The sequence below is a fragment of the Gadus macrocephalus genome, chromosome 21 (genome assembly GCF_031168955.1).
Source record: "Gadus macrocephalus chromosome 21, ASM3116895v1".
NCBI lineage: Eukaryota > Metazoa > Chordata > Actinopteri > Gadiformes > Gadidae > Gadus > Gadus macrocephalus.
This window is the reverse complement of record NC_082402.1, coordinates 8893438-8921296: the sequence shown is the minus strand read 5'-3', so window position 1 is coordinate 8921296 and position 27859 is coordinate 8893438. Positions and strand designations below refer to the sequence as shown.

At 42.6% G+C, this 27859-nt stretch overlaps 2 protein-coding genes and 1 long non-coding RNA gene across 8 annotated transcripts; 2 read left to right on the top strand and 1 right to left on the bottom strand.

Moving 5' to 3' along the window:
* The first annotated feature begins 422 nt into the window (after positions 1-422).
* Positions 423-8405, top strand: crip2l (cysteine-rich protein 2-like). Its single transcript, XM_060042530.1, has 8 exons — positions 423-825; positions 3392-3486; positions 4280-4337; positions 4824-4955; positions 5587-5655; positions 6084-6178; positions 6767-6824; positions 7392-8405. The coding sequence occupies exons 1-8, from the start codon at positions 783-785 to the stop codon at positions 7454-7456; spliced, it is 615 nt and encodes a 204-aa protein (XP_059898513.1). The 5' UTR covers positions 423-782; the 3' UTR covers positions 7457-8405.
* Positions 8406-8680: 275 nt separating this feature from the next.
* LOC132450414 (proline-rich nuclear receptor coactivator 1-like) lies at positions 8681-12017 on the top strand. The gene is made up of 2 exons (XM_060042529.1): positions 8681-9358; positions 9992-12017. Exons 1-2 carry the CDS (start codon positions 8981-8983, stop codon positions 10478-10480), a joined length of 867 nt encoding a protein of 288 aa, XP_059898512.1. The 5' UTR covers positions 8681-8980; the 3' UTR covers positions 10481-12017.
* A 4049-nt stretch (positions 12018-16066) lies between these two features.
* On the bottom strand, positions 16067-26912 carry LOC132449804 (uncharacterized). Of its 6 annotated transcripts, none has more exons than XR_009523663.1 (11): positions 19198-23097; positions 18857-18958; positions 18170-18536; positions 17999-18077; positions 17815-17926; positions 17451-17508; positions 17109-17210; positions 16625-16783; positions 16412-16492; positions 16250-16328; positions 16095-16176 (listed from the first exon to the last, which is right to left on the bottom strand). It is a non-coding gene; the product is annotated as an uncharacterized LOC132449804 (long non-coding RNA). The 6 variants fall into 6 exon arrangements; XR_009523662.1 differs by having other exon boundaries at positions 16096-16176; positions 16647-16783; XR_009523660.1 differs by adding an exon at positions 26823-26912 and having other exon boundaries at positions 16107-16176; positions 16412-16783; positions 19198-22698.
* Between the last annotated feature and the right edge of the window lie 947 nt (positions 26913-27859).

Sequence of the window (27859 nt, the reverse complement as noted above, 5' to 3'; positions counted from 1 at the left end):
TCTTTGTGACAAGCAGTTCTATAATTTAATCTTTTTATGGTTATCCAAGAGTAAATTAGATAATTACATAATATTGTTGGACCATGACGACTATTAGATCAGGAAGCAGCAGCAAACAAAATATATTTTGATAGATATTGTTCCAAAGTGACCATCTTCCTTCTATTCCTTACTGTACAGTACATGGTTATCTAATGCAGAAGTATCGCAGCCCATTGGCATATCTGGAATGTGGAGTGCAATCTTGGAGCCTGCAGAATATCACTTAACATTCTGCTACTGCTGGACCCTTCTGCTGCGGTTCCCTAACAACCACAGAACCTAAAAAACAAACAGAGAGATGGCCAGAGCGGGCTGGGGGGACTGTTGAATACAGACATGGCTACCATTCAGGATTAAATGCATTTCCAAAACAGTTACTTGTGACAACCAATGGAAAGTAGGCTTATATCTCCTCCTGGTTTAGTTGTACTCTGAAATGTGGAAATGTCTAGTCCCAATTTAGCCCAAAAACATAAACATGGATCATGAGATAATTTGTGGGTTGCTATTTATTCGTTTCTTTTTTGAAGATAGTCGTAAACCGTAGGGATCTTAGAAACAGGTTTGCTGAGGATTACGTCAACTCTAGGGAGGAGTTATGCAAATTAGCAGAACAACCTCTAACCACATCGAGGGTCTTGAGCTTGGGGTTCCTCTGTGTGCAAGGTGTGTCGCTTGGTACCAAAATACCACACATTAACTGAGAGTAAACGTCGCATAGTGAAGAGAGTACACGGAACATGGCATCAAAATGTCCCAAATGCGACAAAACGGTGTATTTTGGTAAGTCAACCGGTTTTCTATTAAGACTGCTCCAGCATGTACTGTATTGTTATTTGATTTACGTCGCCATTTTCTGTAAAGATGTATTGTGAAGTAGTAGTGTGTTTGTGTACTCGCTCACAGGTTTCAACCGGAATAAATGACCAAGCCATTAAAAGATTGAATTGAGTCTGTTTTAGCTACAATGTTGACGTATTTATCATTCATTCCTTTCTCCCTCGACTTCTGACTGCTGCATTTCATTTGTGAGACACCTGCAACGCCATGGTATTAGTCAAAGCGTAAACTAATCGGCCATTGCCATTGACCTAGCATAACATTGGCAACTATTTATTCGATTAGGATAAATACCTTTCGCTTTTTTTTTTCTTTTCTTTTTTTACATTTCACAACGCTTAGCGCCATTCGTCTTACAATAACGTCACGCCACATGGAGATGCTAAATTATTTATTATTTGCACATGCGAGGTATAGATCGGGTTAGCCTCTCATTTAATTTCAATTCTCGTGAGAACAAAGGAGTGTAATTTCAGCTAAGTTCAGCACTAACTGGCATGGACAGCTCCCCCTGCAGCCAATAGACCCGGGGGGCTCCACCGAGGACAAAACGAACCCCACCCCGATCAAACGCTCGTTATATTGGAAGAGGGTGTTTGATTAATTGTGGGTGTCTGTGAATGATTGAGGTTCATTGGAGCGTATTTTATTTGAAATAAAGGCGTTGTTTGAGGTTTAAATTACTCACTACATCTTCTTTCGTCTGAGGCTACTCACTCTATTTCAAGACAACATTTTAAGCCCAATGTCGTAATATTACATAACATTCAAGGTGTTAGTCACTTTAGGGCTATTTTAAATATTGGCGTCGCTGTCACGAAAATATTATGTAGATATGCGAAGACCGTTCATACGGTTTCAACGATTAAATTTCCTCCTAACCATTCTCTTCTAGGCCTATTGAGCTATAATCCATTATTAATCAATTGTTCACAGAAAGGTAAAAGCTAAGTTGGCTTCCTTGCATCATCAGCTCTATGATATTGATTGATGATTCTTTTTTCATTACTCATCGATGACGTAATGGGTTACTGCCTTCATTTTTCCACATTAAGAATCCCTTCGCATCTCGAGGGAGGAGTCTAAAGATTTGTGGAACATTAATGACAATAGTCTAATAGGTTTGTGTGTTGTTACACCTGCTCATCTCTGAAGATTATAATATTTATCATTTTATAACTATAACTTATTCATAAGCCTTCATATACAGATGAGTTATAGGAAGTAAGTGTGTGTGTGTGGGGGGGGGTCCTTGCTCTGGATAGTGAACTTCACAGCAACCAGTTAGCCAATCAGAGGAGCTGGCGGTATCAGGGTGGATATTCTAGGAAAGGCCAAAATAGTCCTGAGATAAACCAGTGAACCACTCAATGCCATTATCATATCTGCTGGAAGAGAACATCTACCCATTTAGAAATATGTATTTTTTCTTAACTCTCTTTCTGAGTTGTGTAATTAAGTCCTTAACTATTGATATTACATCAAAATATCGATTGGGATATATAATACAATGTGATATATATTTTTTATCATAAGTGTTTAGCTTCTTTAACCTGTATGACCTTACTTTTAAGCAGACTACATGACTCCACTTATGTGTGCTTAGCGTGTAAGAGGCGTGTAAATGTGCTGACTCATATGTAAACTCCCAAGACATAAGGACACAGACGCAAGGAGAGGATTATGTAAGAAACAAGAGTGACAAAAGGACATAGGGTTAGGGTTGGCAATAGGGTTGGAGTTAGGGATTAGGGTCGGAGTTTGATTGTAATAAGAGTATAATTTAGGGTAGGAGTTGTGGTTCAGTATAGGGTTAGGATTTTATATTTGGTTGGGGATAAAATAAGGTTGTGGTTAGTTTAGGATAAGGGTTTGGGAATGCGGTAAGGCTAGGATTATGGTTAGGGGTCTGCGGTGGACTAGGATTTTGGTTAGGGTATGATAAGGGTTAGGATAAGGGGTCAAATTGTGTTGGGTAAGGGCCAGGGGTAAGACTCAGGTTAGGGATATCCAAGACCACTGTTCCCCTCCGAGCGATAACCAACCTGATTACCACGCTGCCCTTTAGAGAGAAACGGAAAGAATGCACTTAGAGCCGATATGGACTCTGACTAACGGGAGCACAGAGACCCTTTCACACATACACACTAACAGATACACACACACACACACACACACACACACACACACACACACACACACACACACACACACACACAAACACACAGCCACTCACACAATTCTGCTTTCTCAGTTCTTGATCAGGGAGCCGGTCTTGGATACGAAATGCCAAATCTGAGTTGGAGCACTCTATCTCTATCCTCTTTCCATCATTGAGCCATTATTTTAATCATGTTTATTTTACTAGTACTTAACTGTACTGTATACCAAGGTGTGTTCAAAATGTCAAAATTCATTTGGCTTTTCCACGTGGTTGATCGACCCAGAATCAATCCGTTTATAAATGTGTGTGTCGTGATCGTGACCCGGCGGTCTGTGGTGTCCACAGCGGAGAAGGTGTCCTCGCTGGGGAAGGACTGGCACAAGTTCTGTCTGAAGTGTGAGCGCTGCAACAAGACCCTGAACCCTGGGGGTCATGCTGAGGTGAGTCCACCCAGCCTCACGGGGGCTGTGTTTCCCGTCTGAGAGTTGTACAGACAGGTTTCAAAATAAACCAGCCACCCCCTCCTTCCCTGTTCCCTCCCTCCTGACCTTCTCCGCCATTGAAAAGTGTTGCATTCATGTGTGGGAGCACACAATCCCATTTCTACCCCTTACCCCTTCCCCTTCCCCCTCCCCCTTGTTTTGAAGGGGGAAGGGGAAGGGGTAAGGGGTAGAAATGGGATTGGGCCTAAGTCTGCTTCAAGGTAAGGTCAAATAAGTGGAGTTAGGGGAAGGAATGAGTTAGGTGAGGCAAAATAGGTAAATCATTAAAGAGTTTTTTTTTTTTCAATAAGGAGTGATAGGGATTGTCTAAACTCAAATCCAAGTAATATATCAAGTAAAATAATAAAGAAGTTAAAGATGAATGGTTACTGTATAAAGATCAAGGTGTCATTTGGCATTATTCTACTCAAAGCTTCCATCACGGTGTCTTCAGACAGATAATGATCTGACTTTATACCTTCCATGATATTATGAGTGGTCTAGATGTGTGAGGGGAATCAGAAAGGAATGTGTGTTGTTTATCCTTTATGATTCAATGCGTGACAACAGCAGGATTTAGACGGCCTAAAAAGGTCCAATAATTTTTGTTTGTAAATGTTATCCAACTAACTATCGTGTTGAAGAAATATATTACCATATTAAGTTCTAAACAGAAATGACCTAACAAGGAAAGAATTCATTTTCTGTTCAATTTAGATGAATTATTATTATCTCTTTTTTGCATCTGCAGCACGACGGAACTCCATACTGCCACAAGCCCTGCTATGCTGCCCTCTATGGACCAAAAGGTGCAGTTACCCATCTATCTTCACTAGAAAATCTAAGGAGCTAGCAGGCAGGCCGGTGTCATAATACGATACACACTTCCAATACATAATAAAACATTTTTAAACAAAGTGTTATTATGATTCTGCAATATGCACTACACACTACACGAAAAAACACGATCCTGTTTTAGGTTCAACACACTGTATTAAATGCTACCCGTTTTTATGCAACCACTATTTTAAATGTAAACTTTAGGAAATGGTGAGATTTTCATGCAGACACATTGTCAAGACTTTTTTTTGTGACCATTGTGCAAAATGAAAAAAGGCAATGAGTGCCGTTTTCAATAAATATTGTCGATATAAAATTGACCCAATTTCAGATTATGGATTTTCATCATCATCTTGCTCCCCTGGAAGCCTCCTTAAACATCAGTTTCAACTTGTTCTTTAAGTGTCGTTTATGAGTCAGACAAAAACTGATGTGGTGATGTCATCATGTTTCAGGTGTCAACATTGGCGGTGCGGGCTCCTACGTATACAACACTCCAGCCAATGAGGCCCCTGCTAGCGTTTCCATGGAGACAGACGCGAAGCCCGCTGAGGAGAAGAGGCCTCCTGTGCGAGGCCCCGTGAAGGGTAAGAATCAATAGGGTTCATATTAAGAGGTCAAGATCAATATCATAGCAGGGCTTTCAAACTAAAATGAGTAAAATAAATTAATTTTCTCCAGTAATTTGGTTCTCTAGAGATAATACCAGTGGTATTACCTCAGTGGTTTCTGGGATCCAGATGACCTACTTTATTAGAACGTATGGGGGTAGACCGCGCTGGGCCTGAGCCGCAAACCAGAACCAGTAAGGGGCGGAGTAACGCCTTGGTTCTTGTTTGTTACTGAAGTGTTGTACTCGATTTAAGTATGTGTATTTCTAAAGTGTCCAGTCTACGCAATGTTTATTTGAAACTCTTACAGACGGTTTTCCTTTGAAAGGTCTCCAGACAGGATGTTTTGTATTGCCTTCCCGGTGTTTACTAGTGTTGTTTCACTTTTATAGCCAATTACGCTCTTCCAGATCAACGCCTCCAGCAACATGATTGGTTGAAAAAACAAATATGAAGCTTAAGAAAGTGAAACATTCCTCCAGATGTGACGGCTATTAGATGTGGTTCTCAAGGCTGATTTGTGGGACAGTCTCTGTGTTAATGATGAGGTGATGCGAGGACAGATGTTGACCTCTCCCTCCACCCTCACCCTGTTGTTCCCCTGCAGCTGCCAGTTTCACGTCCTTCTCCGGTGGGCCCAACGATTGCCCCCGGTGCAACAAGACCGTTTACTTTGGTGAGTTCAGGCTTTTGTGGATGTCGCTTGATAAGGATTCAAATGAGCACATGACTGCACAAACAAATATCAGACACAACTGTCTTGCTACCAGCAGCAGGGAATTGTGTTTCCATGGTGATGATGTGCATTTCCTGTGTGTGTGTGTGTGTGTGTGTGTGTGTGTGTGTGTGTGTGTGTGTGTGTGTATGTGTGTATGTGTGTGTGTGTGTGTGTGTGTGTGTGTGTGTGTGTGTGTGTGTGTGTGTGTGTGTGTTTGTGTGTGCATGCATATATGGCTGCGTGTTGTGTGCTTGCGTGTATCCCCCCTTCATGCCTGTCCATGTGTGTAAATACTTGTGTTTGTATGTGTGTGTGCCTGAGTGCGTGTGTGTGTGTGTGTGTGTGTGTGTGTGTGTGTGTGTGTGTGTGTGTGTGTGTGTGTGTAGCCGAGAGAGTGTCCTCTCTGGGTAAGAACTGGCACCGGCCCTGTCTTCGCTGTGAGAGGTGCAGTAAGACCCTGACTCCTGGCAGTCATGCAGAGGTGAGACAAAAACACACTACCCGCTTTACCATGACACAGCCTCATTTCTCTGGTGTTAGATATGTTGGGATAATCAGATTGCTTCCCATCACACACCCTTTTCACAGAGATGTCATGTAGGACTCTGATAACACTAATTATGGGTCTGCTCTTTTTATGTACTGGGGATTGGTAGACTTATCATCACTAGTTTAGTCTACTACCCGTGCCCAGGTGCCCTGATATATAGAAGTAGCAGACCGATAATACATTTTATAAGAGCGTGTTTTTCCTTTGATAATGCCTCTTTGAAACGGTTCCAATGTTCTCTAAATGCAATCGGTAATTGGTGATTAAACCCTTGACTTGTTTACCTCATTTATAGTCAGTACTGGACTACTTTTAAATCCTGATTATAACTATTGAGTAATTAAACAGAACTTATCTAAGGAAACTTACAATAAATGTTCATAATCAGTAAGGCACCTTGCCAAGGAGATCGAACCCACGCACTTGGGACTCCTGTAGTGTTCTGTTTTGGGAGGTATCATAAATAGTATCATAAGTATCATAAATACTTTTAATGGGTGTTGTCTCCTTCTCTTGCAGCATGACGGCCAACCTTACTGTCACAAACCATGTTATGCTGTCCTGTTTGGGCCAAAAGGTACATTTCTCCCCAATCTACATTTACTTTTAACCATCCTCACATCAGTATTGTAACCAGGTAAACAGGTTTGGTAAAAGAGAGACTGTAAAACATTTGTAAAGAACAGACGTACTCGAACAGTGGTTATGTTTTTTTTAATGTTAGGGTGAGAAATATGTTTACTGAGCATTGCCACTTCCAAAGCAGGTGTTATTTATTTTTTGTTTGATTTTGTTAGATTAGGTTATTAATAAGGTTGAGTCTGTTAATAACCATGTCATTAAGTAACAAAGTCAGTTAGTAACAAAGGCTGTTATTAATCAAGTCAGTTACTTATAAAGGCCAGTTAGTAAAAAAAAGTCAGTTATGAATAAAGTCAGTTAGCAACAAAGTTGGTTATGAAAGAAGTCAGTTAGTAACAAAGTTGTTCAGTAATGAGGTCTATAAGTAAAATGTTCGTTAGTAACAAGGCTCATTGGGATGTCAGTGCATTACAGGTTTGGTTAGAAAAGGGTTGGATGGAAAATGCAAAGCGCAAGAGTACACTCATTAAATGTGTTGTTTTGACCTCTGACCTCTCACCAGGTGTTAACACAGGAGGTGTGGGAAGCTACATCTATGACGAGAGTGGGGCCGAGCCACAGCCATAAACTGTACTATAGTCCTCATGTGGTTGCTTCCATGATGCATTGCTCTCCCCAGGCTTATAACCTGAAGTTAAGACCCTTACCTAAACTCATCCACCTCTCAACGAGTCCATAAACCTAACCACCAGTTACGTGGTTACTAAACGAAACCATACTGTTTACTTAAGTAAACCATCTGTTAACCTAATACCTAAACTAAACCTTCTGTCAGCATTACCAAACCATCACCAGCATCAGGCAATTTCAATCATTAAACATAAACGTAACCATCCCTGATCTAAAATGATGAAAATGTTTCCAATGCACAATGGGAAACAACCACAGGACAACGTTTAGTTTACTTTTTCCCTTGGAGACATCCCCCTGCCAGCCCCCCATCAAACTCTCAAGGAACCCAATTGTTTTAACCCCTTCCCCGTTGGGGGGTCGGTCTACCCCCTGCCTGATGACCTATTTAGAAGCTCTCTCTACGTAGCTTTCTGTTGTTGAAATCTGGGACAGTAACAGCTTCTCCCTGTATTTTTGCCTTCCACCCACACGGTGACTAACACGTGTTACGCAACATGTATTACACACAGAGATGTATCTGATGTATGTTTCAGTTTTATTTCTATATTGTTTATATCTATTTTTTGTATTGAAGCTAATCGTTAGATCCACCAGTATGATGTTTAAAAAAGCGGTGGCTGTCAAATTGTGTCACGTTAAAGTGTTAATTGTAGGCAAATAATAAGTTGGGATTTCTCCTTTTGCCAAATGAGTGGCCTGGTATATATTAAATTTTTTTTTAGCTATCAATACTGAATTGTTTCTAGTGCAGTAAAAAAATATAGAAATGTGAGAATCTCCATGCTCTTGTTTAAAGAAAGGACAATTGATCTCGACGTATGTGGTTGGTTTGAAAAGGTCATCTGTCAATCACATTTTGTACAATAAATCATGTGAAACCAAATGTGTTAAATGGATGTGAGTTTTTTATAAACCAAAACATGATGCGAATAAGAACGCAAGACACAGTCAATTATTTAGATTTTAATACATTGCAAAGAGGTAATATTTAACTGCTAATCTAAACAAAAGTAGGGGAAAAAATCTTTTAAAATGTGTGTTTCGTGCATGTTATTGATTTATCATATATTGTACACCATATTGCACAAGTTATAATGAAATTACGCAACTCAATAACATTGACGTCATGATACTAGGCACACCTTTCGGTGACGTAGCACCGGAAAAGGGTGCTGCTGTGATAGTCGAGAACCGAGACAATCTATTCGGGTACGCCATCAGACGGAGAACATCGGCTCAGAAAACCTACATACCTGCTTCACTTAACGCACACCACAAATAGATATCATTTACAGGCGATTCAAGTGGCAAACAAACACAGGAGGGAGCATATTTAGTTGTTTACTAGCGTTAATTAAAACTCGGTGACGTCGTCGCCAGCTCTGCTCGCATAGCGCGAAAGTAACTTACCGCCAGGAAAAGTTCGGATCCCGTGTATGTATTCGCAGTTTGAAAGCCATGTTGGACGAAACTCTGTGTCATAGCGACCGAAACGACATCGGTAACGTTGAAAACAACAAGCCAGTCTCGATGGTGTCGAAGAGCGAGGGGAACCTCAACAAAACCAGACACGTATTGCTGAAGAAAGGGGGGAAAAGGCTTCGCTCGACGTCAACAACGACGGCGGCGGCAGTTTCTCTTCGACCTCCCCAGGCCAGCCATCACCATATCCAGAAACACCAAGGAACTAACCCCGCTAGAGTCGCGGACCATAATAACAACAATGTCACCACGTCGCCTGGCATCAGGTCCGCGGTGCAGCCGAAACACGGGCACCCACACGGCGTGTCTACCGTGCTGACTCTCCACCCGCTTAAACCAGGACCCAAAAAAGAGGTAACAATATGTTTTATTTAATTTATTGAATGCATACATTATACAAGCGCCCCGATCCTATGTTTTTCGTCGTGTTTGATTACTGAGACCGTGCAGGAGATGTATCCCCCCCGAATGGACATAGTGTAGCCTGCCCGAGGCGATGTAAAAATGACGCATTCGCATAATGGCTGACGAATCGAAACTACGGTCGAGATCAACACGTCTAGTAGTTACCTTTATCTGTTGCTCGAGGTCGATTACACGATGCCTTCCACCACATCACAATCAGAATGTCGACGATGGTTTACGTCGAAAGAATTTAACTTGCCAAACGTATTGTACCGCATAGACACAAGACAACAAAGGAAAAATGGTGATCCACGATAGAATGCTACATGTGGATAATAATAATACATTACTTTATTTGAAATTGAATTGTCAAACTGTTTTATTGTTTACTATAGGCGAAAATGTGGAGTAAGCTTATAATGGGTTTACAAAGATAATAAATATATAAAATCACGAGTCATAATTTATAATTATTTCCAATAGCTATGATCAAATAACGTAACATTCCATAAGCCTTATTCTTGACTAAATAAATCTGTAAAAAACAACATAGTAATGTCTTTATTTCTGCTGTTTACACAGCTGCTGAAGTCAAAAGGGAGGAAGCCGGAGGGTACCGCCCCCCAACCAGGGAGCCAGGTCGGCCACACCCACAGCCGACCACAAGACCACAGGGGCCGCACCAAGCTGAGCAGTGCCCCGGGCCTCTCTCAGCCCTCCCGGAGGAAAGACCCCAGCAAGCAGCAGCAGCAGCAGCTCTCTCCCCCACCCCTCCAGCCCCCACAGCACCTCAGACAAGCAGAGCGGAAGAAGAGGCCTCTGGGCTCGGCCGAAAACATCACGCTGGCAAAGCCGCCTCTGCCGCGACCGTTGCCACATGAAGAAGACCTCAAGGACGGCGAGAAGGTCTACGCCGGAGCCAAGTTCAGCGAGCCCCCCTCTCCGAGCGTCTTGCCCAAACCCCCAAGCCACTGGGTGGGTCCCGCCAGCGCACCACAGCGAGGCGACCAGAGTCGGGAGCAGATGAGCGTTCACTTGAAGTCGCTCCTTAAGGTGCAAGGGCAATCGTGACTGTGGTTTGTTTGAATGATTGAACATGATGCAAACTATAGGTAAACGATACGACAGTAGGGTCAAAAAAATGGTATTTGAGAGGTCTGGGTGCACAGCCTAGAGTGAATCATGGCGGATGGCGTGGAGTTTGGTTTTGAAACACCTTCAGTTTTCCTCTGATATGCAACACATTGCCAGCATTGTTGAATGTGTCATGGAGACGGCGTATCTAGCAGTTTTTGCTATTATGCTTGATGTCGCCGATTATTAGTGAGTACGATTCCGGTGTCTGGTTTAATATTTTTTGAAAGACAGAGGTAACAGAATATAATCTGTTGTGGTCAAACAGGAAAGCCTACATATTGTTTTCCAGGAAGCGAGAGTGTTAAAATGTCGAGAGCAGGGTGGTTACTGAGGTCCATGTTGGTATTTTTTACAAAGCCACATGTGCACCTTCTCTTGTTTTGTCAGGTCCCATTGTGGGTTGACAATTTTAACTGAAGCGCTGTCAATGTACATTCTATATTGTAGAGATATACGTGTATATTTTCAACGTGCTTTTAAACTCCAGATTCTAGTTTTTTTACTGAATCCTGTTCATATGTTCCTAAAGGCACTTTCTTGCAGTTCCGCCAATGGGTCACGGCACCCACGTGGGCACTGTGAATGTAACGCAATAGTCTTAGTATGTTTTTTTTGCACTGAAGAAGACGCAGAAACACCGATATGGGTGGGGGAAGCAAACGACCGTGTGAAGCAGCTGTGGAGGGCAGGTTTGTACCTGTCTCACCACACACATTTTCTTTAATCGGCCAGTAAGAATCACAATGTGCAAAGATAATGTCCCAACTTGTGACTGGAAATGTGAAGTGTTGCAGATAAGGTCAGCTGGAATGGCTAAACATTAGCACTAAATGTCAATTTATTTTGTTTTTCCAGAGTGCAGGTCTTGTTGGGTATGGTTATTTGTCGCACTGTTGCTCTGTGGAACTCAGCTAGGTTTGTATATCTGATGGAGCCTTAATGACAAATCTGTGTTGTTGTTCCAGGAAACACAGATAATGTGAAAAGACTCCCAACATGTTTTATGTGTGAGAAGAATGGCTGTATTTATTAACATCCACAATGGAGTCTTTTGAGGGCTTTCTGCCTGTCCTATTTGGAATAAATAGCACAGGTAAAGTTAAAGACTGTTATTTGTGTTTGTTCAGTTATTCCCAACCACCACTTTGTTTCTTTCATGCAAAGCACTGAACATGTTTACTGAGATTATGTTTGAATTTCACCAGAAAACTATAGGATCGTGTACCATGCTTTTTTTTTTTTGTGATTATGAACAAATACAGGCAGCTTTTGACTACAGTTTGTCATTTCGGTGACGTCACACAAATCAAGGGAATTGTATTACTGTAGCAGTGTTTCAATGTTTTTTCCATCCGCTTCTGAAAAAGTTGAACCGATTTCCCCAACCAAAACATGCAATCATTTTTTGTCTTGTTTTATGAAATATTCATATCTAAATTGAATACTTAAATTAAAGATTGATTACCCATAATGTGTTGTCTGTGTGTTTTACTTTATTGTATTTTTTTTTACAAGACTATTGATTACATTAATTACATTAATAAGGGCATGGCACCCAGAACAGAAACCTGTAACATTCCATTGTCCGTCCACCAGCACTGCATTCCCATTTACAAAAATCTTTTGTATTGTTATTTAGTGTATCGTCGTTAATAAGATTAACTTTTCTTTAACATGAAAATGGTAAAATTTGCTCCATGCCCCTGTTAGGATAGAGATGCAGGGAACAAATATACATAATTGTTCTCATTACAGCATGTTGCATAAGTGAAGTAACAGTTACACCATCTTGAATGGTCAGAGCATTCCTTCCCAAGTTATATTTTAAACTAATAATGAAAAGGGAACAAAATTGGGCTTGTACTCGCGACGCACAATCCCAATGGCCGCTTTCATTTTGAAAGCACATTGGGATTGTTAATTATTGGGTTTCTAGTAATGATTTTGTGATTATTGATAAAGTGTTTTGTTTAGCCTAGGTAACGGTATGTGTATAGGGTTATTTAGGATCGTAGTGTACTAGCAACGCTCTTGAGTTCTCTCCATATGGCGGAGTAGAAGTTGTACTCGAGTTGAGGGGGGATGGCATCCCCCTTTGGAATTAAAATGGTCAAAATATTCCCCCTTCCCATCCCCTGTTATTTTATCAATGATGTGGAAATATTACCGCTATTTCATTTTCAACATTTAGTTTTTGCGCATACCTATTGAGTAGGCTAAAATACTGTGGACGAGGGACACGTGCACACAAATTGATGTCACCAGAGCCCGTCTACGAAGAGCCTGGGCACTCCCTATACGCCCCATTGTACCGATTTTGGTTGTAGTTCCATGAGACATCCACTGGGGGTGATCGCGGGCGAGTCCAGATTGAATGGGAGTCTATGGGGCTAAACGGCTAATTATGCCTCTTTCACCTGCTTGTCGTTGAAATATCGCAAATTTTATTGTAGATTCCGCAAGTTCAATATAAATTATGGTTCAAAAGTCAAATGAGTGAGTACTTATGTCCTTTCGATTTCTTACAGTTTGGGCCGTTGTTGGCCATACACGCTAGCATTCTGCTAATGAATGCTGATTGGTCAGGGACGGACGTGCGACTGATTACGACCAGAGACCCCTCTTGACGGCATCTGAAGCTGAAGAGCAATCAGAAACGTGTTAAAGGCACCCAGTGCAACTTTATGTAAACATTCAATGAAAAATAAACATTCAATTTCTAGTCTTTTTTACACGTAGTAAGTTTCAATAACTCCATACCATTACATATCGACATTCAAGGAGCAAAGATGAGACGTCGTTGTGTGGTGAGAACTGATAGAAAATCGTAAACAACAATCGCCGGTGGGGAGAAGCCATTTTTCCATTGACTGGAAGCCTGCTTTATTTATTGTAGGTTACAAAAAATAAAGAAAATGGCGGCATTGTTGTTATCGATTTTGTATCAGTTCTCACCACACAACGACGTCTCATCTTTGCTGCTTAAATGTCGGTATGTAATGGTATGGAGTTATTGAAACTTACTACGTGTAAAAATGACTAGAAATTGAATGTTTATTTTTAAGCCTCGAAAGTTGCACTGGGTGCCTTTAACTCAATTTTTGCGTACTGTATTTATATTCTCCTGCAGGCCCTTTTATTTTTTTAGATAGTAGGCTATGTATGGTGAAAGTACATGGGCATAAATGGAATTTCTTCCATTTCTTGTGTTCAATGTTCAATGTGTTATATACATGGTAGGTACGGTATGACCACCTTAAATAATACAGTCAATATCCCGCTCAATATCATTTAATCTGTCATTGTCTATTTTTCGAAAATAAAGATAGTTTAAAAAAGAAATGCCTCGTAAATGTGCAATGATAAACTGCACTTACAGTGGAAACGGATTGTCTGTCTTTTCGTTTCCCAAGGACAGAAAAAGGTAACGTTCTTGCTTGCTCCTGTATGAATGGTCCTAGGCTACCTGAGGCTTCACCTGGTAAGGAAAGTGGCGCTGGAGCCCGGGTAATATCGCACATGGCTTATTCAAGTTGCGCGCTAGACATTCTCTAAAGTGTCGAGACTCAAGCACTTAACTCACCTTAACCGATTGTTCCATACAAATGGTTAGTTAACGATTTAACAACTTCAACATCTGCTATTAGTCGTTATTTTTTTGTAGGACTTGGGCTAATGACCTTGCACAGAGGGAAAAACATCTACACCACTTGTCATTGATTTCTATGCATTCACAGATCTTTACAGATGGGTTTGTTTTAAGCCATTGAATATAATTGCTCTGCCAAGCAACACATTATAAGCTACACATGTTTGTTAAATGAGAAATATGGTCTGGGTCACATTGAAACAGTAACAGTTGTATAACAGTAATTATACAAACATACCAACATTGCAACAGGCAAGTTTATACTAACAAGAACACAATAAGAACAGTAACTAATAAAAAAAAGAGAAATGATTTAACAACACTGAACATACTGAACAGAGGCAGGGGAAAAGGACAGAAGAAGACTTGTCCGTTGTCACAGCATCAAGGTCCGACTGTAGAGATCAAGAAAGGAAGAGGCATGAGGAGAACAACAGAACACTGCTCTCTAGCAGATTGCTTACTGATGTAAACTAAATTGATGGTCTTAAAATTATGATTCTAATCCAGGTTTCTATTTTAGGAGAAAGAAATGGCTCATAATCGTTACAAAAAAAAAAAAGCTTTATCATCGGCACTAGTGAGGATTAGAAAAAACACTCTGTAAGTAACATACATATGTAAAACATTCGCGCATTTCTTTTTTTTACATTAGCTCACTAAAACTCTGTAACTAGGGTATTAAGCAAAAAAAAAAAAAAGCAGTACCTGCCGTACTGCCGTAAAGCAGTACCTCTGACAGTATTACAGTGTGTGACGTCATCGCATGTTAACGCCTTTTTAGAACAGATACGTGACCTTAAAAAATGCAATATTCAGCTGAGTTTATTATCTTAGCCCCACCCTTTGATAGCAACTTTCAAATTACTTGACAAAAAATTACATCGTGAGAAAAGTGGATTCTGAGGATAAAACCCCGTTGGCTCCCATTCATTCTGGACTCGCATACGAGCGCCCCGCGTGGTCAAAGATTATTACTGCAACCAGTCCAGAAAACCGGAACTAACCCGCGAGTGCCAGTTCTCCTCATATTAGACATTCTCTGCTAGTACATTGATGTGAGACGGGTTGGTGGATTGAACGTGCTGTAGTAGCAGAGAATGGCCTGCGGGGCAGTATGTACATTGTTAAATACATGAATAGGCTTGAATTTAGTAGTAATATGGAGGTTTCATATATTTACAAAATGGATTATGTGAACATTGCTGAATAACAATCATGCATATTAAATGTATTGCAGGAGTTTAGCTTGACATTAACCAAGTTAAAGGACAATTAAATGAACCGCACCAAACATGTAGAATTCAATGTGGGATTTTAATATATAAACAAAAACACTTGACAGAAGTTTAATACAATGTTGTAAAGGAAAGCAGAGGAAAACATTTTCCCAAATGAATCTTTTCAAAATGTCACCACCATTCCGAAAGCAAGTGAAGAGGTTTGTGTAAAAGCAGTCCTCCCTGACCAGCTCTGTCCCTGACTCTAAACCCTGACTCTCAACCCTAACGCTAAACCCTCTGAGGGCAGGAAGACGCGCCTTCAGTGTAAAGGTTTGAACCACAGAGAAGGAAGAAAAGAGGAAGCAGTAGAGAGTAGTGAAGTAGTGAGGTTAGTGACAGACGTGAGGGAAAGGCGTGTGGAAGCACACGGTTACATGTGGGGTCAAGAAGATCACTCCCACTGGAGGTCATTGATCCATCAGCCTCAGACTGCTGAGCTAAGCAGGTCTTCTGGAGGACGAGGCTCAGATGAACTGAGGAGACGGGACCAGCATGATGTCAGGATCAGGGCGGGTTCAGCTCAGGTGTGTCTGCCCGGACCAAACAAGGACATTGATTAGGTTCAATATTCAAAAGATGCAACATTCTGGATCCTGGTTGGTGGAGTGATGTCGTCCTCCAGAGTCTTGGCTCCTCCATCAGCTCTCCTCAGCCAGAGTCCTGGTCTGGAACAAACAGCGCAAGTCTGGCCCTAAAGTCTGGTAACAAACATGTAGTTGGTCTTATTTTTAAGCCCTTTATTTCCAGTTTGTTTGGTTAATACAAACGTACAATCCTTGTTGGTAGAGTGATGGTCATCCTCCAGATTCACGGCTCCCCTACTAGCTCGCCTCCGCTCCAGAAACACGTTCTAGTAAGAAAACACAGCGGTAGTTGGTTAACGCATGTCAAAGTAACAACTGTATTTTGCCATGTAAGTAAATACAAACTTACGAGGAATCCTTGTTGGTCGATTCCTAGTCGTCCTCCAGCATCTCACCTCCTCCAGCAGCTCTCCTCAGACAGAGTCCTGGTCTGGAACAAACAGCGGAAGTCTTGCTTCAACATGTGGTAAAACAGATGTAGTCGTCTGGTATATATGGTACAAACGCCGGTAGTTTGTGGTAGCAGTATTCTACGAGAAGTGGCAGCGAGTGTGTTGATCACTTCAGAGTCAAGCTCCATCTACCCCACAACAGACGTCCTTCACCAGGCAGGGCCTCCACAAGGCAGGGCCTTCAGCACGACTCTTCCATCAGCTCCTTCAGCTCGGCTCCTCCATCAGCTCGGCTCCTCCATCAGCTCCTTCAGCCATGGATTGCTGGTCTGGTTACAAACAAAGTTGGTCTCAGCAGTAAATCACCTGGGGACGCAACACACCCCACCTCCTGCATCTGAGGTTCACTTGTAAAATTGAAGACAAATTTAAACACTTAAATTAGACAACGTCTGCAGATTGTCACGTTCAGCAATTCATCCACTACGGTCGTAGCAGCACTAGTAACATTAATGGCTCATATGACTCTTGCATAACCCCCGTGTGAATTAAATCAAATCACAGCTTGGCACAGATTTAAAGTTATAAGATGATCAAAACCAGACCTAAACTACCGTGGATTTTAGTGTTTCAGATGAGCTTGGTGATGGTTACCCTCTGGTCCGGTGCTGCAGGCCCCTGGTCTCCAGCCTCAGTCTCCGGTCCACCCTGGCACCACATGCCTCCGGTCCCCAGCCTCTCAGCCTCGCCTTTCAGCTACAGCAGCAGGTTTATATCAGCATTTGCCCAACAATAAACTTAATTGACTCATCCAAGACAGAGTTACACAATTAATTGAATTATTATTTTATAACTCAAGGCTAGAAAAGACTTGAGACCAGACATGAGCATCTCGTTTTTGGGAATGAAGACGGAGCAGTCCACAAGTTTAAAGAAGTGGTTCAGCCCATGCATTGAAAATGACCTGAGCAGACTCTACTCACACAGAGCACTGACCTGTTCTGGAGGACTTCTGACAGGAGGTGGAGGTAACAAACACAGGAGTAGTTGGGCTCTAATGAAAGGTAACAAACACAGTAGTAGTTTGTCTCTATCAGGTAACAAACACAGGAGTAGTTGGGCTCTAATGCAAGGTAACAAACACAGTAGTAGTTTGTCTCTAATATCAGGTAACAAACAGTAGTAGTTTGTCTCTAATGTAAGGTCACAAACACGGCAGTAGTTGGGCTCTAATGGCGCGTAACAAAGTAGCAGCTGTAGTTTGTCTGGTAAACCACCACAATAGTATGCCGTAACTTTTACAGGACAAACTAATCCTGCGTTACAACAAGTCCACTCTGTTTATTTTAGGCAAACTTACGAGGATCCTGGTTGGTGGAGTGATGTCGTCCTCCAGAGTCTTGGCTCCTCCATCAGCTCTCCTCAGCCAGAGTCCTGGTCTGGAACAAACAGCGCGAGTCTGGCCCTAAAGTCTGGTAACAAACATGTAGTTGGTCTTATTTTTAAGCCCTTATTTCCAGTTTGTTTGGTTAATACAAACTTACAATCCTTGTTGGTAGAGTGATGGTCATCCTCCAGATTCACGGCTCCCCTACCAGCTCGCCTCCGCTCCAGAAACACGTTCTAGTAAGAAAACACAGCGGTAGTTGGTTAACGCATGTCAAAGTATCAACTGCATTTTGCCCTTTAAGTCAACCATGTAAGTAAATACAAACTTAGGAGGAATCCTTGTTGGTCGATTCCTAGTCGTCCTCCAGCATCTCACCTCCTCCAGCAGCTCTCCTCAGACAGAGTCCTGGTCTGGAACAAACAGCGGAAGTCTTGCTTCAACATGTGGTAAAACAGATGTAGTCGTCTGGTATATATGGTACAAACGCCGGTAGTTTGTGGTAGCAGTATTCTACGAGAAGTGGCAGTGAGTGTGTTGATCACTTCAGAGTCAAGCTCTATCTACCCCACAACAGACGTCCTTCACCAGGCAGGGCCTCCACAAGGCAGGGCCTTCAGCACGACTCTTCCATCAGCTCGGCTCCTCCATCAGCTCGGCTCCTCCATCAGCTCCTTCAGCCATGGATTGCTGGTCTGGTTACAAACAATGTTGGTCTCAGCAGTAAATCACCTGGGGACGCAACACACCCCACCTCCTGCATCTGAGGTTCACTTGTAAAATGGAAGACAAAACACTTAAATTAGACAACGTCTGCAGATTGTCACGTTCAGCAATTCATCCACTACGGTCGTAGCAGCACTAGTAACATTAATGGCTCATATGACTCTTGCATAACCCCCGTATGAATTCAATCAAATCACAGCTTGGCACAGATTTAAAGTTATAAGATGATCAAAACCAGACCTAAACTACCGTGGATTTTAGTGTTTCAGATGAGCTTGGTGATGGTTACCCTCTGGTCCGGTGCTGCAGCCCCCTTGTCTCCAGCCTCAGTCTCCGGTCCACCCTGGCACCACAAGCCTCCGGTCCCCAGCCTCTCAGCCTCGCCTTTCAGCTACAGCAGCAGGTTTATATCAGCATTTGCCCAACAATAAACTTATTGACTCATCCAAGACAGAGTTACACAATTAATTGAATTATTATTTTATAACTCAAGGCTAGAAAAGACTTGAGACCAGACATGAGCATCTCGTTTTTGGGAATGAAGACAGAGCAGTCCACAAGTTTAAAGAAGTGGTTCAGCCCATGCATTGAAAATGACCTGAGCAGACTCTACTCACACAGAGCACTGACCTGTTCTGGAGGACTTCTGACAGGAGGTGGAGGTCTGGCTCTGGGTAGAGTCCTGGCTCTGGGTGAGGAGGTGGAGGTCTTGCTCTGGGTGAGGAGGCAGACACCTTGGGACAAACTACATGTTACCTTTTTAACCTTGTACAGTTCTAGAGTATCTTCTACTGCAACATGTGGAAATGACAGCCATTATTTTAGCTTTGATATTATCCAGTTGGTAACTCTGCACCAAAGTCGTTGTTTAACGTCATTCCATTGGGTAGGGTTTAACTTCTGTGGCAATTAATGACAGCAGATATTTAGAACGTACAAAAGCTGAAGTAACAAAGAACACTAAGCAGTATCGATATTAAATCAAATATACTCAGCCATATTCAGGTGCTGGGTTCCGTTGAAGAAATGTCAAATTATCTTCCGCCTTGAAATGATTTTCAGCCTTTCCTGATGTCAAAAATGGGCCCGCAAGTAGAACGCTGTTTTGTACGCAGCGAGAGTCCCGTCACGTCATCGTGGTTAAAAGTACGGCGCAACGATCAGAAATTATCAACATATTGTACGACGTACGCATCAGTATGTATTTAACATCAAAACTTAAGTTGTTTAAGATAGGGGGCAACAATTCCCAATGGGAACCGACTGAAAAAAAATTCCGTTGGCAACGGCTCAAGGTTACGCAAATACAATCCAGAACGTTCCGCCAGATTCTCGTCCAACTAACTGCCAGGTGGTTTCTTATGGTTGTCAAGACTACAACGTTCTATGCTAACCATTGGGACTAAATCAAGTGACCGCACTCAGAACCTTCCACGGCGGGAAGCACAAACCGTCCGACTGGAATACGAACATTCCGGCCGGAACCAACCAAAGAAAAAACAGAACCAGCGCCTCACCTTGAGCTGAACGGAGGAAGATCCTGAAGTCCAGCGATGGTCTTCATTAAAACACAGCCAACAGACTTACCTTGAGGAGATCTGTTTGTTGCTGTTGGACATTTCTACTATTCAGTGTACCTTTACATTATTATGCACCCAGTGTGTACAAGTTATATCACTCAAAACCATACGAAGAACCAAACTACCATGTACGTCCCACAACAACTTTAAACCTAAAATCATTCAATACAGAACCGCGTCTACATTTCACAATTATCTAGATTATTCAGGGTACAAACCATACAGAGCAAATCTAAACGTTGAGCTCACAGAGAGCCGACCATAGCCCTTCAACGTCACCCTGACCGCCTCATCACCAACAGCAAATCATGCCAGCCAGCCAACACATGTACAGCTCCAGTGAGAAGTGGGCATCTGAGTGAAAGGACTGCCTGTAATAAAAAGAAGCCCAATTCCTGAACTATCAAACCATCTTCATGGTTTAAAGACTTGACATTCCATTGTGTTCTGATCACCTTAGTCTGCTCCCTCGTTACTTATAAAACTCTACATGTCCATCACTAGAGTGTTGCATCCTACTCATGGGGGTGTGGTCTGAGTGAGCAGAGATGCATGCTGGGATACAGTGCTGTCTGAAGTCTTCAGTTCCATAGACACGCCCCTCAGGAGAAACCAAGTGTTTGAGAATCTGTCGTGACATCAGTTACATGAGCTGGAATATCCTTCAAGATGGCACCAGGATTCTCAGAGGAGAAAGGCCAAGAGGAAGACGTGTGGGTTCTTCCTCTCAGCCAGTGGAACACAACAACGGTCTTCATCAGAGTACCATGGAACACTTTGAAACATTCTCCTCTTTACACCTTGAAGCCCCAGTGAAGGTTTCCTTACCTCCTCAGCTGAAGAGCACAACTTCAGCTCGAAGAGCGCACTAGCTGGAGTTCCCGGATAGGTTCTGGTTTAAGGGAACCAATCGTTCAGCTAGTCCTGTCCGAAACAAATACAGTTCAGCCTGAGTAGACGTGCAACTGAGAGCAAGACAAGATCCACAGGGCTCTCCATCAATCCAGCCAGGTAGGAAGAGCCGTCTCATTACAGGTCATCTTGAATATCCATTTAGGTCCCTTTCCAACATCAGACTCTCCTTGTGGAATTCCTTTTGGTGTCCATCCTCCATTGATCCTGATTGATGAAGTCCTAGTTTGAAGTCACGGATCTGAACACGCCGCTTGCATCCTTTTACACTTTAGTTGGATACTCTCCTTCCTGCCCAGTGTGTTGGATATCGCTCCGGAGCGTCGCTCAGGGCTCTTCATGTCTACTGGAGGCCCTAAGTAAACGTGTGGCCGTCCATCAGGTATGATTTAGTTGACCATTCCAATCACACAGACCCCCATATGAACATTATCACTGTCAAAGCAAGCCAGACACACACACATAGAGAACCCAGGACAGGCACGTAGAACCCCATGCCAGGTGTGACACACACACACAGTAGAACCCTAGCGAAAAAATCTTCCATCTCATGTCAAACCCAAACACACCACTGAGCCATAAAAGGCCAAACAATCAAGCAGGGTAAAAACCTCATGCCAAATAACATTCCATCATCCCCCCCCCCCCCCAGCTCTCCTGCAAGGGCACCCATAACAGAACAACCAATGTCTCCAGAGACGTAAATTATGTACAACATTCTTCAGTGGCGTCCCACATTGGTGATGGATTATGCTTGGCGTCTCCAAAATGTGTCTCAGGTTGATTCAACATCTCTGAAGTCATGTCTTTGTAGTCCAGTGGTTTCCTGAATGGGGGGCCTTCACAGATGCAAACGGTGCAGCTTTAGTCAGCCTGAGGACAGGAAGGAGGTCATCTGTTCAGAAGACAACCCAATGGAGGGGGGTGGCTCTTGAGGAGCAGGATCCATATGGGGATGGCCCAAAATAAGACCTTCTTGGAAATGAAACTGTTCCTGAGGAGTCACGATGCCTGGAGGGGACTGTTGAATGTGTTCCATGGTTCTCTGTGTCAGACTGAAGTTGTGTTTCAGTCGTTGAGATGAGGAGCCCCCTCATCTCCCCCTGGTGTTTCTCCTTCTGAATCCCTGTCTCCATCTTTAAGAACATTCCAGTCCATGTAACTGACGTCACGACAGTTCCTCAAAGACTCGGTTTCCCCTGAGGAGGCGTGTCTACAGACCTGTAGACTTCAAACAGCTCTGTATCCCAGTATGCACCTCTGCTCACTCAGACCACACCCTCATCAGTAAAGCAACACTCATGTGATGAAGATGCAGAGCTCAGGGGAGTAGAATGAAAGAAGACTGAAGATATCAGAACCCAACCCATTACTCCAGCTTACAACAATAACTTGGAGCCTGTAACCATTTTAACAAATCATTAAAACCAACATAAACCAAACACCTAAGTAACCCATGAACCAATAAAACAACCTTAATACTCAGATCAACCTTCAGGTAACAGGTTAACTCACCAGGAAGCCAAAATACATCAATGTGCCCAAGAGTAATGAGAAATTAATGACTTACAGTTTGCAGTTATGCTTCATGGTTAAGTTGGGATACTCACAGAATTGCAGTTAAATATCCATGATAGACCTTTGAAGGAAGGAACAGTTTACTCATGGTCCAAATTTCAAATTAGTTAAACCACCACAATCCCAGATTTCCTTCACACATTATCAGTGATTTATATTGGAGGCTTCTTCATTGAGGAAAGGGAGGAAGATCCTCCTTAACATTGTTGAGAATAAAAAATATATAGATTGCCCAGACTACTGTAATGAATGAATGCCCTTAAATATGACTACTTTAATGCCTTTGAATATATAATGTTCGTTTCCCTGGGTAAAGGGACATCAGCACCCCCTATCGCCTTTTGACAATTACTTCAGGGAGGAAGGTCCTCCCTCAGCCTCCGTTGACTCCCATTCATTTCCCAGAAAGTACTGGCGGCCGGTGAATAATATTGGTTTCAATGGGAGGGGACTCTCTAAATCGACGCCACTTCGACCTGGGCGGGACTTTACGTCCTACGTCACTCACTATGGGTGTGCATGTGTGCGCGTAGCCGTCACTCGCGATGGGTGTGCATGTGAGAGGTTTTGGCTTTTAGTGTCTATGGGTTGGTAATAACGGTTCTGAAGATTTTGCTGATGGAAAAGTGGTCTTTTATTTCCATAATCTTGGTTCAGTGAACGCATAAACCCGTTTGTTAGTTAGCAGTTAAACAAAATGCGATCTCTTTGTTTACAGTTACCAACGACCAACTGATGATTGGGGGATCGATTCCCTAGTGATGCAAGGTTTTTTCTTTCATTTTGGACTGCACACACATCGCGAGTGACGGATAGTCGCACAATGTACACACATCACTGTCTTTACAATTTCTAGGCAACCGAAGTTTAAAGATTGTCAAGTGGTTAACTCTTGAATCACATGTACCAAGACCTGATGTGTTAGTGGTCAGAGAACAACTCATTAACGCGGGGATAAGGGGTTCGATTCCTTAATGAAGCCAGCTTTTTTCTTTCATATTGGACTGGATGTTTGTATGCCATTTTGCGTAACTTGTAGTTTATGATGAAGAAATGTTACTGGGGTTAAGGTTAGGGTAACGGTAAGACAGTGTTTTTGCAACACAATATTTCTTACAATAACAAAGTCCAAAGTTTTGATGACTCCAGTAGGAAACTTAAGATACCTAGAGAAATGCGTGAGTGCTCACAAAACATCAACAGTGTGGTACAGGGTGATCATTTCTGATATACAGTTCAAAAACTGAAACTATTAGCCAGGAGTGGGAAAGATGCAGACGCAGACGTGGGAAGCAATAAGACACACCAACACACAGTTGTCTGTTGCAAAATGGTTCAGAGTTTAATAGAAATAGTTAGGGTTAGCTGGTATGGCGTTATCTGGTATGGCTATAGTCTAATGTTAGCTTAGTTTGTGTTGTTTCGTCATGTTAATCGCTAGAAATAGTAAGTCATTTGTAGAAATATAGCCTATCATCACAGACTGTAGGAATGTCACCCACCCTCCATCGCGTACGACACTGACGCTCGTAATCCTGTAGTGCAGTGGTTTTCAAACTGTGGGGCCCGCCCCCCCTGGGGGGCGCCAGAGTTCTTCAGGGGGGGCGCGACGTGAGAAAAAAAAACAAACGAAAAAAACCCTGAAAGACGATGATTCAAATCATCAGTCGTACTTCAACTGTAGAAGTAACATAACTAAATCAATTTTCAACCGTTTATCTTCGTGCAAACCATTTAACAAATCTACACACTTGTATCTTCAATAATATCTAAACAGAATTTCGATATAATTTAAAATGTCTTCAGAATCACAGTTTTAGTTTCATACCGCTTCGTTTTCAGCTGTCTTCATTGAAGACGTCAGCCCATTCTGATACACCTACTTCTAGACATCGCAACTCATTCCTTTTTCAACCGTTTACCATCGTTCAAACCATTAAACAAATCTACACACTTGTATCTTCAATACTATCTAAACGGAATTTTGATAGCATTTCTACTTTTTTCAGAATCACGCCGAGTGTGCCACAATTCGACTTCAATTAAACGCGTTCTGAAACGCCAGCACGCGTGCCCAGAACGCGTTTTGGTTTCCAGAACGCGTTCCGGCGTTTCAGCACGCGTGCCCAGAACGCGTTTTGGTTTCCAGAACGCGTTCCGGCGTTTCAGCGCGCGCGCCCAGAACGCGTTCCGGCGTTTCAGCGCACGCGCCCAGAACGCGTTCCGGCGTTTCAGCACGCGCGCCCAGAACGCGTTCCGGCATTTCAGCGCGCGCGCCAAGAACGCGTTCCGGCATTTCTGCGCGCGCGCGCTCAGAACGCATATTAGCATATTAACAGCACGCGTGCTGTTAATATGCTAATGCGCTCCTCCCCTCAATTTTCTCAGCCAATAGATTTGAGCCGTTTTCACCTAATCATATGCTAGGGCAAACACACAGACAACATCAGTCGAGACCAGAGCTCTTCTTTCGCGAATCTTTTCTGTTGTGTCGTTCTTAAAGTCGAAAGATGTTAAGATGTTTCAAATTAGGTGGTTAATGTGGAGGTGGTGAACACTACAAGTACATACACTTTGACTATACACTATCTAAGCTACTTGACCGAACATTGTGTATGGTAAGTGCCGTGGCAACTATGATAACATAATTAAAAAACAGCACGCGTGCTGTTAATATGCTAATATGCGTTCTGAGCGCGCGCGCAGAAACGCCGGAACGCGTTCTGGGCGCGCGCGCTGAAACGCCAGAACGCGTTCTGGGCGCGCGCGCTGAAACGCCGGAACGCGTTCTGGGCGCGCGCGCTGAAACGCCGGAACGCGTTCTGGGCGCGCGCGCTGAAACGCCGGAACGCGTTCTGGAAAACCAAAACGCGTTCTGGGCACGCGTGCTGGCGTTTCAGAACGCGTTTAATTGAAGTCGAATTGTGGCACACTCGGCTTGCCATATACAGGCGTCTGATTCGCGCAAAAATCTAGTCGTGCTGCGCTATGAACCATTAAGCAGGATCCCTGGCTGGTGACGCAGTGTTGCCAGATTTCCCACCCAATTGGGCTACTTTTAACCACGTTAGACTGGGAAAATTATCATTGGGCGGGATATTTGCCCAATCTGGCAACGCTGTCGATAACAAACCCGCTCTGCCTGCATTGCCTCTCATGAGACGCAAAGCAGGTGAAATCATCTGAAGGATAACGAAATTCTAACATTTGCGAATAAAGTATACAATGGAAACATTGGAAACAGGACATTGTTCATGTTTAATTACTCAAAGCATTCCATTCATTGAGTTACAGTGCTAAGTTAGCGACCAAAGAAAAAGGTAGACCACTTCGCAAAATCGAGATCACCAAAAGTAATGGCAACGTCAGTGTTGTGGGTGCTACATGGTTTGCCAGGTACTCATGGCTTACTGGTAGCATTACTAGCAATCGACTGTATTGTTGGCCCTGTTTGCTAATGAATAATGGCAAATCTCCAGCGTGGGCTGTTCATGGTTTCCCCGATGTGAAAAATCTTGATAGGGCAACCAAACGCCACGACTTTGTCAAGTTCACGTTGCTGCTATGCGACTTTCCTTGCTAGGCACCATGCCTCTAGATCAGGTTGAATCTAGAATAATGTTCGTTCTTTTACTAGTTTGTTACTCAGACTGTTCTGTTTGATATTGTGGAAATTGTGTGGAAAGGGTGAATGATTCAGAGCATGATGTATTTTAAATGGCATCACTTTTGGTCAGTCTTTTCTTAAAACAATTGTTACTGAAAATAAACATAGCTAAATTACAACCAATAACTTTCATTGAGGGCAAAAATAGGTCCAGATTTTTTTTATTTACTTTTACAAATCAAGAGTAGGCCTGATTTGAAAATTGGGCTTTGCATCCTTTCCTTCCGTCCTTGACCATTTCAAAGACATGCTGCCCACCAGCTTTCAAATTACAGTGATGCCACTGGTGGCCTTGTATCAAATTTATTCACATAACTATCCCTCATACTATTTTGTAGTTCATCAAAACACCCTGAAACAACTTAAGTCTCATTCTTATGCACCATACATCAACAGTGCAAGCAGGCCAATGGCAACCAAGCGCGCAGTCCTTCCTCCCTCACTTTAAAAACGACCAGCCGCCACTGATTCAACATACAAGTCACGTCAGTTGTGCTTTGCTACACAATTCTACTCACATCAGGTTCAGATGAGATGCTCCTCTTTACTTCAAAAAGTCTTTAACCTGTGAAACTGGAAGAGACAGTACACAAACCAATGTACTGTCCGGTTCCCTTTTAAGTGAAACGCACCAGATGCAACCAATTAACTAATTAAGAAAAACACCTGGAGGACTTACCCTGCTCACAGGTAAGTCTGATTGACTGATTTAGATTCAAACTTCAAAACGAACATTCAATTCACCTTACTGTGTGTGTGTGTGTGTGTGTGTGTGTGTGTGTGTGTGTGTGTGTGTGTGTGTGTGTGTGTGTGTGCGCGTGCGTGCGTGCGTGCGTGCGTGCGTGTGTGCGTGTGAGAAGGAAGCTTTCATCAAAGAGACCAGAGAGACTCATTCACTGGTTGAACTGGAGTCATCGCCTACCACCACACACACACACACACACACACACACACACACACACACACACACACACACACACACACACACACACACACACACACACACACACACACACACACACACGACACACTCCATACAGTTCTGGTCACTAAATACTACTCCTCCTTTCTTTTTTTTAAAAGATCATATTCAGGGCTAATTAAATAACATCCAAGGCTTTATCCCCGAATAAAACGGCATATTCGGGGACGCCACTGCCTTAAGCTAACATATTTATCCATGATAGCAGACACTTTAAATAATAGTTATAATAACATGCAACTTATTTCAAATTTCAAATAGTATACTAGATACATACAAATATATATAAAGGAAAATATACGAAAATGAAATGGCTAAAGTTAATGCAAAATTATGATGTAGTCGAGTACAAACAGTCTACTCTCATTGCAGTCTTTGGAAGTTAATTCTGACTGATATACTGTTATCTTCCACAGCATGAAATAACACATCTCAGGAAGTGGTGGTGCTCCACTTTGTTGGAGAATCTCCATACTGAAGGGTAAAGTTCTTCTGAAGCAGATGTGCTGTGAATTCCAATATTAACACAACCGTAACAATGACCTACAAAAACTGTTTGTGCGTGTGTGTGTG